The sequence below is a fragment of the Penaeus monodon genome, chromosome 4 (assembly GCF_015228065.2).
Source record: "Penaeus monodon isolate SGIC_2016 chromosome 4, NSTDA_Pmon_1, whole genome shotgun sequence".
In the NCBI taxonomy this organism is placed as follows: Eukaryota; Metazoa; Arthropoda; class Malacostraca; order Decapoda; family Penaeidae; genus Penaeus; species Penaeus monodon.
Genome location: NC_051389.1, coordinates 51795169 through 51807668, shown reverse-complemented (window position 1 = coordinate 51807668; position 12500 = coordinate 51795169). Strand labels below are relative to the sequence as shown.

At 53.6% G+C, this 12500-nt stretch overlaps 2 protein-coding genes across 2 annotated transcripts in view; both read left to right on the top strand.

Moving 5' to 3' along the window:
* Positions 1-11577, top strand: part of LOC119572595 (putative protein TPRXL) — a 40353-nt gene extending 28776 nt beyond the window's left edge. Inside the window, exon 2 of the mRNA XM_037919698.1 lies at positions 8387-11577. Coding sequence (XP_037775626.1) covers positions 10864-11577 — 714 coding nt within the window. The 5' untranslated portion in view covers positions 8387-10863. The remainder of the gene's footprint in view (positions 1-8386) is intronic.
* LOC119572596 (flocculation protein FLO11-like) lies at positions 8356-10835 on the top strand. The gene is made up of 3 exons (XM_037919700.1): positions 8356-8713; positions 8807-10630; positions 10771-10835. The coding sequence occupies exons 1-3, from the start codon at positions 8356-8358 to the stop codon at positions 10833-10835; spliced, it is 2247 nt and encodes a 748-aa protein (XP_037775628.1).
* Positions 11578-12500: the final 923 nt, after the last annotated feature.

Below are 12500 nucleotides of genomic sequence, written 5' to 3'. Positions count from 1 at the left end.
TTTCTCTCTCTCTCTCCTCCCTCTTCTCTCTCCTCTCTTTTCCTTTTTATTTCTCTTCTCTTCTTCTCTCTTCTCTCTCTCTCCCCCCTCCTTCCCTCTCTTCTCTCTCTTTTTCTCCCTCCCTCCTTCCCCTCCTCCCTCCCTCCGTCTCATCCCTCTCTCCTCTCTCTCCTCCCTCTCTCCCCTCCCTCCTCCTCCTCTCTCTCTTTCCTTCCCTCCTCCCTTCCCTTCCTTTCCCTCTCCTCTCCCCTTCCCTTTCCCTTCCCTCTTCTCCCCTTCTCCCCCTTTCCCCCCCCCCCCCCCCCCCCCTCCCCCCCCCCCTCTTTTTTCTCTCTCCTCTCTTTTCTCTCTCTCTCTCTCCCTCTTCCCCCTCCCTCCCCCTCCCCTTCCCCCCCCCCCTCCCTCCCCCCTCCCTCTCCCCTCTCTCCTCCCCCCTTTTTCTCTCCTCCTCTCTCCCCGCCTTCTTCCCCGCCTTCTTCCCCCCCCCTCTTGTTGTGGTGTGGTGAGGGGTATGATTACGAAGGGGGGAGGGGATCGGGACTCTAATTCTATGGGTCAGGTGGGGGTTTGAGATTTTTCTTAAAATGAAGTAAATGTTTCTTGTACTTTTATGCCTTCCATTTCTCCACCTCCTCCTTATTTTCTTCCCTTTCTTCCTCCTCCTCGTCCTCCCTCTCTTCGGCGCTTTGATAGGGCCGTAAGATCGGAATGCAATATCGTATGAATGCATGTAGTAATGGCGCCCGGGGTGGCCTTGGCGAGCGGCAGGTGGGAAACCTTGGTGGGACCGGCAAGCACGCAAGCAGGGAAGTAGGTAGGTGAGTAGGGAGGGGAGGGGGGTTAGGGGAGGAAGGGAGGGTAGGGAGTCCGGGGAGGAAGGGAGGGAGTTGGGGTAGGAGGAGGAGGTTGGGGAGGGGGGGAGGGAGGAGGGGGTGTATTTTAAGAGCGGGCCGTCATGTGTTTGGTCGACGTAATTTTGGTTTCCTCTTTTTATGACTGTTTTTTCCTTCTGCACTTTTGGTTGTGTGTTATTATATTTTTTAGTCGGTATTTTTTTTCTATTGCGTTTTTTAAATGATTGTTTTTATTACTGTATACTATTAATTTACTCATCCTCTTTCTCTTTTTATTTTGATGTGCATTCCACGGTCCCTTTCGTCTATGATAGTGCGGTGTGTTTGTGTTTGTATATGTAAATTTACACACACACACACACACACACACACACACACACCACCTACACACACACCACACGCACCACACACACATATATATATATATCTAGTATATATATATTATATATATATATATATAACACACACACACATACTACATCTATATGATATATATATATAGTATATATATATATTCTCTATATATCATCTATTTATCTATATATATATATATATATATATATCTATATATATAATATATATATATATATATATATATATTATATAGATATATATATATTATCTCTCTCGTCCTCTCTCTACCGTGTGTGTGTGTGTGTGTGTTGTGTGTGTGTGTGTGTGTGTGTGTGTGTTTGTTTGTTGGTGTGTGTGTGTGTGTGTGTTGTGTGTGTGTGTTGTGGGTCTGTCTGTGTGTCTGTCTGCTGTATGTATAGTGTCTGTCGACTTCGGTTTGTGTCTGTATGTAGATGTCTGTCTTTCTGTCTAGTCTGTGTCTGCCTCTTTCCTGTTTTGTCCTGTTGTATCTTTGTCTGGCCGTACTTGTGTGTTTGTTTTGTCTATGTGCCCGTTGATGCTTTGTCTCCGTATATGTCTCTCTACGTTTTCTCCGCCATTGTCCCAGTAGGTGTGTGTGGTGTCATATATCTCTCTATCTTCTCTCTAGTCTCTCGCTCTCTCTATCTCTCTATCTCCTCTTCTCTCGATCTCCTCTTTCCTCTCTCTCTATCTTTTCCTCTCTCTCCTCTCTCTCTTCTCTCTCTCTGTCTCCTTCTCTCTCTCTCTTCTCTCTGTCTGTTGGCTGTTCTGTGTGTGTGTGTGTGTGTGTGTGTGTGTGTGTGTTGTGGTGTGTGTGTGTGTGTACCGATAGAGCGCGCGCGCACAAGTAAAGCAAAACTCCTTTAACCAAGTAAAGCACGGCGTCCGCGATCCGTATAATATCCGTCAGCGGTCCGCAACGCCAGCCGACACGGAGACGACCTTTCGAAAGAGTTCCATAACCCCGCTTCCTCCCTACCTTGCTCCACCTCCCCCTGTCTCTCTGTCAGAATTTCGCGCGAATGCATCAGCGTCCAGGCAAGTCAGCAAACAAGCAAGCAGGCAAGCGCGTGGGCCGAACTTGCGTTAGTCATGCTCTTATTTGTGTGGAACGTCCAGTCCAGTCACCGTTTTTGAGGGTTTTTGGGGTGTTGCAACGTCTGCTCGGTGACGGCGTGTCTTCGCAGAACACCTGGCGGGAAATGTGTGGATGGGCTTGTTTTGTTGCTTGTGTGTGTGCGTTTGTTTGTGTTTGTGTCTGTTTGTTTGCCTGTCTGTGTTTGTGTGCGTGTGCGTATGCGTGCGAGTTAAGGGGAAAGGGAGAGAAGGAGAGAGAGAGAAACAGGGAGAGGACCCTGTGACAGGAAGACCTTGTTAATACGAGCGTATGCACTTATTGGAAGCAAGCTTGTGTGTATGTGTTTGTCTGTGCCAAGGACATCCCCCAGGTTTCTAGTTCTGCCGCGTCTGCAGTTTGACACTTGAGAAACTCTTGAAGCATTATGTATGTACACTCACGCCAAGGGGGGGGGCACTCTCTCCCTCCTACTTCCCTACCCCTTCCCCAGGCTTGACTCCTCGCCAACTTGAGTGTCTTATCCTCACCCACCCCACCCCGTCTTTCTCTTTTTTTTTATCACAACTTCCCCACCTCCTCATCTTGATACTACTCTTTCGACATGCACGCAGTTATTCCATATCACTGTACCCTGTGCCCTCCTTTTTTTCGGGAGGAGAGGGGGGTGCAATGTCTCTAGTACCTGTGTCCTTTTTGAAGGAGAGGGAAGGGAGTGGGGAGAGTAAAGAGGAGGGGAGGGGGTGGAGAGTGTCCTCGCCACCTGTCTTAGCAGTGCAGATGCCCCGAGGACACGTTGGACGAGCATGATGGGGTACTTTTGGATTATTGGGTCACGATGTTGATGATGGAGATGATGACGAGGTTGGTGGTGATGATGCGAAACTTGATGTTTGCTTTCGAGTACACTCATCGCTTTCTCACCGCCCTTCGCTCTTCGTTGCCTCACCTTTTTTTAAAGTTTTGTTGTTCCTTCTTTCCTTACTTTTACTCTCTTATTTTTATATTCTCTCCGTCTTCCATCCTTTATTTTTTCCTCCTCGTTTATTTCTCATCTTTCTCATCCCTGCCGCGCCCCCTCCCTTCTCCTTCCCTTCCGTATCTCCCATTTTCCCTCTCCTACATGGTCTCCCCCCCCTCTTTCTTATTTCTCCCTCCTCCCCTCATGCCAGTCGGGATCAGGCCACAAGATCAGCCTAGTAATACGAACAAGTTTTTCCTTCGACCGCAACACCTTCACCGCACCTCCCTCCCCCCCCCCCCCCTTCGCCCATCGCTAAAAAAGAGAGTGACAGACGAGACGGCCGATGAGAGAGAGAGAGAGAGAGAGAGAGAGAGAGAGAGAGAGAGAGAGAGAGAGAGAGAGAGAGAGAGAGAATGGGGGAGTGTGAGATTAACATATTGATTTTACGAGTGAGGGAGAGAGCGAGAGAGAGAAAGAGAATGAGCGAGTGGATGATTGCATTTGTCAGGGGTTTAGCAAAGAAAGGTTTGGGTATTGAACGTTCAAAAGTTTTATTTGACACCGGACGAAGGGAGCCAGAAAGAAGGAAAGAATTCGCTCACGACAAGGAGGGAGCATTTGACGGGAGGGAAGATTTGACTGGCGAAGCGCAGGGAGAAGTCAGGAGCTGGAGGACAGGTAGGAGCAAAGGCAGGAGCCGGCACCTGCAGCAAGACCCTGGCGGAGATAATGGCGGCTACTAACACCGGGACACCGCGCACCCACCACGAAATTGGACGGAGTTGCCAGCGACCATTTTGTGCCGCGGTCACTCCTCAATCCCTGCCCCCCACCCACCCACCTCTCTCTCTTCTCTCTCTATTTCCTTCTACCTCTCTCTCTCCTCTCTCTCTCTCCTCTCTCGTCTCTCTCTCTTCTATCTCTCTCTCATCTCTTCCCCTCACCCCTCCAAACAGCTCACCTCTCTCTCTCTTCCTCAATCCCCCTTCCCCTTCCCTTCCCCTTCCCCTTCCCCTTCCCCTTCCCCTTCCCCCCTTACCTCCGCCTCCTCTTGTGTCTGTGTGGCTTCCCTCTGTATTCGGTGTTGTAACTACCCTCCCTCCTCTCCTTCCAGGTCGTGTTGCTCTTTGTTTGTTTGGCTTGTTTACCAACGTCTCCGTGCCTCAGTATTGCATTTTTGTGCGGGAAGGGGTAAAGAGGAGGGGAGGGGGAAAGAGGGTGATAGGAGGGAAGAGGAAGAGGGGGTGGGTAGACAAGGTAAAGACTCCGTATTGAGTGTTCTCTTTGGGAACGTGATTATTTATGTGTTTATTCTTATATTTGTTTATGAACTATTTTTGTTATTGTTTAGAAACGTTTACGCGTCTGGTAACTTTTTTTCTTCCTTTTTTTTACACACTTGTCCCCATTCATTCGTTAAAGATGTTTACGCCCAAGTGTGCTCAGGTGGGAGCATCTGACAGTTCTAGTAATTGGTGTTAGAATTGGAGGTTTAGGCCAAGGGATGAAAATGAAGGAGGGGGAGGGGGGGTAAAAGGGAAAGGAAGAAGGAAGATAGAGAGGGAGGGAGGGGGAAAAAAGGAGGATAATAAAGAGGGAGGGAGGGAGGGAGAGGAAAAAAAGGAGGAAGATAGAGAGGGAGGGAGGGAGTGAAAGAAAAGAGGAAGATAGCGAGGGAGTGAGGGAATGAGAGGTAAGGGGAAGAGAGAGGTGGGACAAAAGAATAATTGAAGATGACAGTTTAGAATGCGAAAGACGGTAATTGTATAACGGAATGGAAGACGGTTTAAAGAGAAGGGGGAAAGAGAGGGAGAATTTTCTGAAAGAGAAATATAAGAAAGGGTATACGAGATGAGGAAAGGGAATTAGATTCATGGAGGATGGAAGCGATACCGGAAAATTAGTATAGATAAGATATAGAAGAGAGAGAGAGAGAGAGAGAGAGAGAGAGAGAGAGAGAGAGAGAGAGAGAGAGAGAGAGAGAGAGAGAGAGAGAGAGAGAGAGAGAGAGAAAGTGAGTGAGTGAGTGAGATAGACACGGAGAGAGGTAGAATGAAAAAAATGAAGAATGCAGGAGAAAGGAGAAAAGAAGGGAGACGAGAGATTTGGAGGGTGAGGGGGCGGGGAAGGGGCCCATGAGGGGCAAGGGGGAGGGGTGTGTGGGCGAAGCGGTGAACTCGAAGGCAAGTTTTTACATGTGGCCGCATACGACCTGTTCTTGGCCGGGATCCACTTCAGAAGACCAGGAGAAGGACCTGTTTCGCAGGCGCTGTTGCTGTCGTTGTTGCTGCCGTTGTTGTTGTTGTTACTCCTTATTTGTTACTTTCTTTGCTGTCGCTTTTGTCACCCCTTTCCACCCCTGGGGCAGCTGATGTTTCATAGCTGTTGGTTCCGTCTCTGTGGACGTTTGCTGTTATTGTCGCTCTTTTTTGGGGTTGTTTGGTTGTGACGAAGGTTTGGTGTAAGGTGAAGTGAGGCATTATGGCCGTGCTTTTTGAGTAAAAGTGGAGTGATGGCGTTGGAGAGGAGAGGCGGGGGGGGATGAGAAGCTGTCTTGGTGTTGCGGTGGTGAGAGTAGCTTAAAGGTTATGCAGTGTAATGGTGAGAGTGTGACGCGTTGGTGCTCAGTAAGAATAGACACTTCGGTGGTTGCGCTGCATCATGCAAGTCAATAAAGGAAGGTGGTCAGGGAGGAGGGGGGGAGGAAAGGGTAACAAAGAGGAGGAGGAGGAGGGAGAGGATTACAGGTGGAGGGGAGGGAGGGCGGGCGACTAAATGTTCACTTATTTACTCTTTCCAATTGAAACCGGTGTGTGAGTACGAGTCTCCGGTGCCAGGGCATCGAGCATAGATTTCCTGTCATTGTTGTAACATGTGGACGCAATCCGGCGACGGACACGAAGAACTCTTGGATGCCAAGCGCTTCTGGGCTACCCCGGGGCGTCAGGGCGCCGTAGGGATAAGCCCACAGCTCCGGGGTGATGCCCTGTCGTTGCCTCGGGAGTCCGATAGAGTAATAGCGCAGTCACTACCAGCATCCTCAGATTGGGTATGATCCTTGTAAGGATGATATGTACATGTGTGTATGTAAGTTTGTATGTACGAACGTACGTAAGTACGTGTTTGTTGTTGTGTTTTTTCTGTTCCTTCCCTCGGTGTTCAGTTCATATGTACCCAAGTGTCCACTCATGTTTGTTTGTGTGTCTCGATATCATTATCAGTCTCACCGGAGATGAGCAGTGTGCGGCGGATGGTAGCAGTCGTCACTCATCACCGAAGCACTCACTTAACAAGAAAGAAATTAATCCTCACATTGTTATCGTGTGATCAGCGGCAATGTCATTCAAGGACATATAGATAACTGTATCATTTTGTTTTCTGTATTTAATTGTTCTATAAATGGCCTTATGCTTTTGCTCTTTTTTTCCATGTGGTAGAAGAGATGGAAATAAAGAGGGAGAAGGAAGAGGGAGTGGAGGATAAGGACGAGAATGAGGAGAAATGGAAGAAGATGAACAGGAAGAATAAATAGATTATGAAAAAAAAAAAAAAATGGGAGGAGGGGAGAGATCGACGTAGGGTTGGACCGAAAGGGGGAAGAAGAGAGAGAGAGAGCCATTCCCACATAGGAGTAAATGTGTAGCTGAGGTTAACCTTGGGAAGCCCTGATGGCGGACGGAGTGGCGTAACCCGCTCGTTTTAATTTCGGTTGCCGATTCCTCCGTCACTCGCGCGCGCACAAGACAGTCACCGGGGTCTGTATAGTGCAGCTATGGTGTAGATATGTAGTGCGGTTTTGTTTGGCTATTTCCTTTTTTTCTCTCTTTTAAAACCATATCCTTCCTCCATTGAACCGGTGCGTTACGTGTCGCTCTCTATCACCAAGGGTGCGGGTACATACAATGCGGGCACATTTGTGTTGATAATGGGAATGTGTGTGTGTGTGTGTGTTTGTGTGTGTGTGTGTGTGTGTGTGTGTGTGTGTGTGTGTGTGTGTGTGTGTGTGTGTGTGTGTGTGTGATCGAGACTTGGGAGCGGGGTAATGGCGGGTTGTAGTTTACGACATCCTTTGTCTGTGTACGCAAGGAAACTTGTCCTTGTGCTTGACTTGTTGCGGACATACTCTTGCCATTATCCTCTCTCTCTCTCTCTCTCTCTCTCTCCTCTCTCTCTCTCTCTCTCTCTCCCTCCCCTCATCTTCTCTCTTTTCCTCTCTCTCTCCCTCCCTCCCTCCCCCTCCCTTCCTCTCCTCCTCTCCTCCCTCTATCTCTCTTTTCTCCCTCTCTCTCTCTCTCCTCTCTCTCTCTCTCTCCCCTCTCTCCTCTCTTCTCTCTCTCTCGCCTCTCTCTCTCTCTCTCTCTCTCTCTCTCTCTCTCTCTCTCTCTCTCTCTCTCCGTTCTTTTCTCCTTCACTCGTCTCTCTAACCCTCCCTTTTCCCTTTCCAACGTTTCAAGAAATAAAACTCAATGAAAAGCAATGCGTAAAGTAGCTTAACTTTCGGATATCCTGTTGTGAAATTCCTCGCTGCTGGAGGTGGCTAGAACCCTGGTTACAGTAAATACTTAGACTCAGTCTTCGTTTACATGGGAGAGCGTCTGGATTTGTGCGTGCGAGCTTGACATCAGCATTGCGTTTCATTAATGTCTGAGGAATAAAGGTGCGTTACGATAAGAGTTTTGAGAGGGGCGGGGACACAAGGTTACGGTTCTGCAGGTCAAAGGTTAGAGTGTCAGACGTCCCGACGTGTGGCCTCCAGTGACACTCGAGACGATTTCACCGCGCGCACTCTCGGTTTCGGAATTTGCTTGTTCTTCTTTAGCGGGAAACAAAAGAAGTGAGCGAAGGAGCAATCAGAGACTATGCGCTTTGAGTTCTCGCGGAGCTGTGAGTATTATGGTTTGTTTACATGATGTGTCGACGCCTCTGTTGGACAATGAGGGCCTTGTGGGGATATGCAGACGAGGTATTCATCGCTGGCATAGTGGACTCTTTGTAATTGTGGAGTGTCTGGTGTAACGGGCACCGACAGAAGGTTGTTGGGTGCCATCATAGCTATGCAAAAGTGCCCCCCTTAAGTGCCAGCGTGAATGGGCTTTAATTTGCTTCTTTTCTTTGCAGGAAAGTGTGGCGGCGTGACATGGAGGAAGCGAGGAGCGGGTCGAGTGAGTCATGATCGTCCGCGGACTCGAACTCCACGCCGAGGACACTATCGCACGCCCTCGCGCCCGACGCGCCGCATTCTGACGCGGCTGGAAAAGCAGAGCAGCAGCGAGGACAGTTGCAGCAGTAGCAGCAGTAGTAGCGCTTGCACCACCCCCGACCGGCGGCCCACGCGCCCCTCTCCAAGACAGAACAAAGTACAAACTTCAAGCACCACTAAATCGCGTGAGGCCGAGCTCACCGGCCAGAGCGCAAGCAGCATCAGCGGCGAGCATAGCAGTAGAAGTAACTCCAGTACAAGTAGCAGTAGTAGTAGTTGTAGCGTAACCAGTAGCAGCAGCAGTAGCAGCAGCAGCAGTAGCAGCACCCCGGAGCCAGAGCTACCGACACGGGCCCCCTCGCGACGCCTGGCCGCGGCCGTTGCGTTACGACACACGCGACTCATCGCTGCCACCTTAGACCGGCCCACGCCCAGCCCGCCCAGCCCGCCCAGCCCGCCCGCCAAGGCTGCCGTCGAGCGAGCCACGCCGAGCCCGCCCTCGAAGGCTAGCGCCGCCGCCAGCCCCCCCAAGGGCGCCTCCGATCGCCCCGGCAAGAGAGGCTCGCCCAACAACGGAGCGACCCGCCGGCCGCCGCAGCGCTGCCGAAGCGTCTCCCCGGGCACCCGCGCCGCCCACTTCGCGGCCGCCACGCAATGCTCAAACAAGAACAACACTAATAACGAGAACAATAGAAACACCGGCAATTGCGAGAACAATAGCAGCAAGAGCCAGAAACGGAAGAGCAACGCCAGCCCGAGCCGAGGCCACAATTCCGCCCCCAGACACGCCGCCGAAAGGGAGTCGCGGCCCGTCTCGCCCGCCCACCATTCCCATTCCAAGACCAGCCGGAAGGATTCCCACTCCACGGATGGCAGTTCCTCCGAGGAACCTGTGGTGATCTACGAGAAGACCACCTACCGGCCCCCGCCGCCCGACGCCCACAGAACCCCCTTGGGCAGCGCCAGCAAGGAAGCGGCCAGGACCCCGCAGGCTCCCCCGCCGAAGGACGTCCAGAGAAGAACGGAGGCAGACCCGCGTCCCAAGGAGGACGCCGCGTGCAGACCCAAGAGCTCGCCCGCACCTGCCCCGAACGAGGCGCCGAAACCCGCCCCGCCGCGGAAGGAAGAGGCTCCGTCGATCACCGTCAGCAGCGGAACCCCTCCGAGGTCAAGCAGCGCCAGGAGTCCCACGAGCGAGGGCGTGAGTACAGCGCCCCGAGAGGAGAGCAGCGACGTGAGTGTGGTGTGTGCCGTCAGGGCGCCAGAGGAGCTCGCCCCGCGCTGCTTGCCCAAGGCCCTTCCTCTTGATGAGGTTCGGCTCCCTGTGCCGCCCGGTGCTTGCCGAAGCGAGAGTGCCGCCGCGAAGTCGCTGCCGCCCGATGTGGTCATAGTGCCGGCTGATCCGCCGCACGAGGAGGCCAAGTGCCAAAGAGAGCGAGCGAGCGAGGGCGCGCCCCGATTGTGCATCGCCTCCGAGCCGCCGCTGGACCTGGCCAGAGACCACCCGCTCGGCCACCCGCTCGGCCACGCGCACCCCCGGACCACGGAGGGCCCCGCGGTACCCTCGCCTGCCCGAGAATGTAAGCGGCCCGTGTGCTCGAGTGCCAGCGCCTGCACCACGAGCCTCAGCGTCTGCAGCAGGAGCGGCGTCAGCAGCGTCAGCAACGTCGCTTTCTGCCCCGGCGACAATCGAGTGAGCGAGGCGGCAGTCAGTGCCCGCAGTAGTGCCAGTGTTGCGAGTGTAGACCAAGGACGTTTCGTGAGTGCCGCGGTCAGCCACCATGACACAGGTGTTAAGAATGGCGTTGTGGGCCACAGTGCCAGCAGTGTTGTGGTGAGCAGTGTCACTGCTCCCCTTTGTGACGGTGTGACTACGGTGTCATCAGTGACAAGTGTATCGATAGTGGCTGGCACTCCAAGTGCCATTGTTAGTGCCGTTGCGTGGTCGTCAGAAAGCAACAAGGTGAACACTACTAGCAGTAATAGCAGCAGTAGTAGTGTTTGTAGTAGTGGTGGCAGCGGTAGCAGCCGTGGGTGTGGTGAGGTGGCGGGCGTGGTGAGCGGGCGGGCAGTGACGATCACCGCCACCAGCGGGCCGGGCCCCACGTGCGCCTCCCGCGTGGCCTCCCCGCCCTGCGTGAGCATCACGGCCGTGGTGCGGAGTCCTGCCGCCCTCCAGCCCGCCAACCCTGACCCGCTCCACTCGGCCCCGCTTCACCATGACGGGGCCTCCCACGCTCCCCTCCATCACCACCATCTCCTCCACCATCCTCAGCATCACCACCATCAACTCCCCCCTCAGCAGCAGCAGCCCCAGCCCCAGCAGCAGCAGCCCCCGCAGCAGCAAGCCCAGCAGGTCCCCAGTAGCAACGCGCCAGCAGCCACCAGCTCCAGGATGGACCACTGCGACGGCTCCAGTGACTCGGGTGTGAGTGTGACCGAGCGCTCCGTGTCTCGCTCCTCGGTACTCAGTGATGACCGGTCGTCCTCGGCCGAAGTGAAGCCCAACACCCCAACGCCCACCTCTGCCACTGTCCCCAACAAGACGTCCCAGGCGTCGTCGTCATCGTCGTCGTCCTCGTCGACCGCTGCTGCGCCCCTCGTGCTCGACCGTAAGGAACCCATCCGCGTGTGGCGCGACCCGTCTCTCGTGTCGCAGTCGGAGCACACGGTGCGTCACATACACTCCGTGCAGCACACCGCCATGTCCCAGCATTACCCGGGGGTGCCGCCCCAGCACCATGCGCCCCCGCCCTCAGGAGGCTCAGCGGCCCCGCACGCCCCTCCACACCATAGCTCTCATGGACAACCCCCTGTGTCCCTGGCGCACAGCCTGCCTCCGGGCCTGCCCTATCCTGCACACCCTACTGCAGCCACAGCAAGTTTACCTCAGCCCCTGCACCTACCGCCCGGTCTCCAGCAGCCCCTGGCTGCGGCAGCGGCAGCCGGCCTCTACCCTCTCTCGCACGACATGTGGAAGCAGCTAGGCCCAGTGCCCACCATCCCCCACGCCTACGCCGGCCTCCTCAACCACCATCAGGAGGAGTTCCTGCAGGGGGAACGAGCGCGGAGATGGAGCGAGCCGAGGAGCCAAAGGAACCCAGAGTAGTCGATCCTTCTCTTACTCACCTTGGCCGTTACGGCGATATTCCAGCGTGCCCCGGGTGACGGGCGGTAGCCACCTGATATGTTGTGCTGTGGCCACGCACCTGCCAGACCACGGGGGGAGGAAGGGAGGGAGGGCGATGGGTCGGACGGTGTTTTTGTCTGAACCGGACTCTCAAGCCGATAAAAGCACAACATATTGCCCTTTGGGTCTTCGTCAGATAGGTCGGTAAGTCGTGCCGTTGGCCACGTCTTCTGGATATGCAAGGTCGCCCTACACAAGGGTTCTCATGGAGCGGCAGAGGAAGGGGTGGGGTGAGGGGCAGAGGAGGAGGGGAGGGAAGGGGTTACTAACCTTTTTTTTGTACGGGATCGGAACGTGTCGGGCATGGGTAGGTTAGGAGGGGAGGGCCGTAGGTGAAAGGTTAGACTAACGCAAGGTTATACAGTCGGCGAGCCGCGCCCTCTAGAGAAGAAATTGACTGCACATGTCGTTAACAATCACCAAAGTTTTTTGAATGGCTCGGTCACACTTCGGAGAAGCTGAGGGGGGAGGGGGGAGGCTCGCGGGATTGCTGGGCGCGGGACAGACTTTCCGAGAACGCCTTCTGGAAGCCTCCTCTGCAGGTGCATTGAGTACGGCCGATTGAGACTGTAAACAAAACCTGGGAGATAGAGATGGGAGATAGAGAGAGAAGAGGAGGGGAGTGAAATAGTAAATGGGGGAAGAGAGAGAGAGAGAGAAGAGAAGAGAAGAGGAGGAGAGAGAGAGAAGAAAAGGAAGAGAGAGGAGAGAGAGAAAGAGAGAGAGAGACAGAGCGGGCGAGAGCCAGTCCAAAGTGACAAATGAAGAGTCTATTGATAGGTAAGCTCTTCTAAACTGAGAGATTCCGCTGCAAGGAAACGAGCGACAATGGCTTTTTGAGA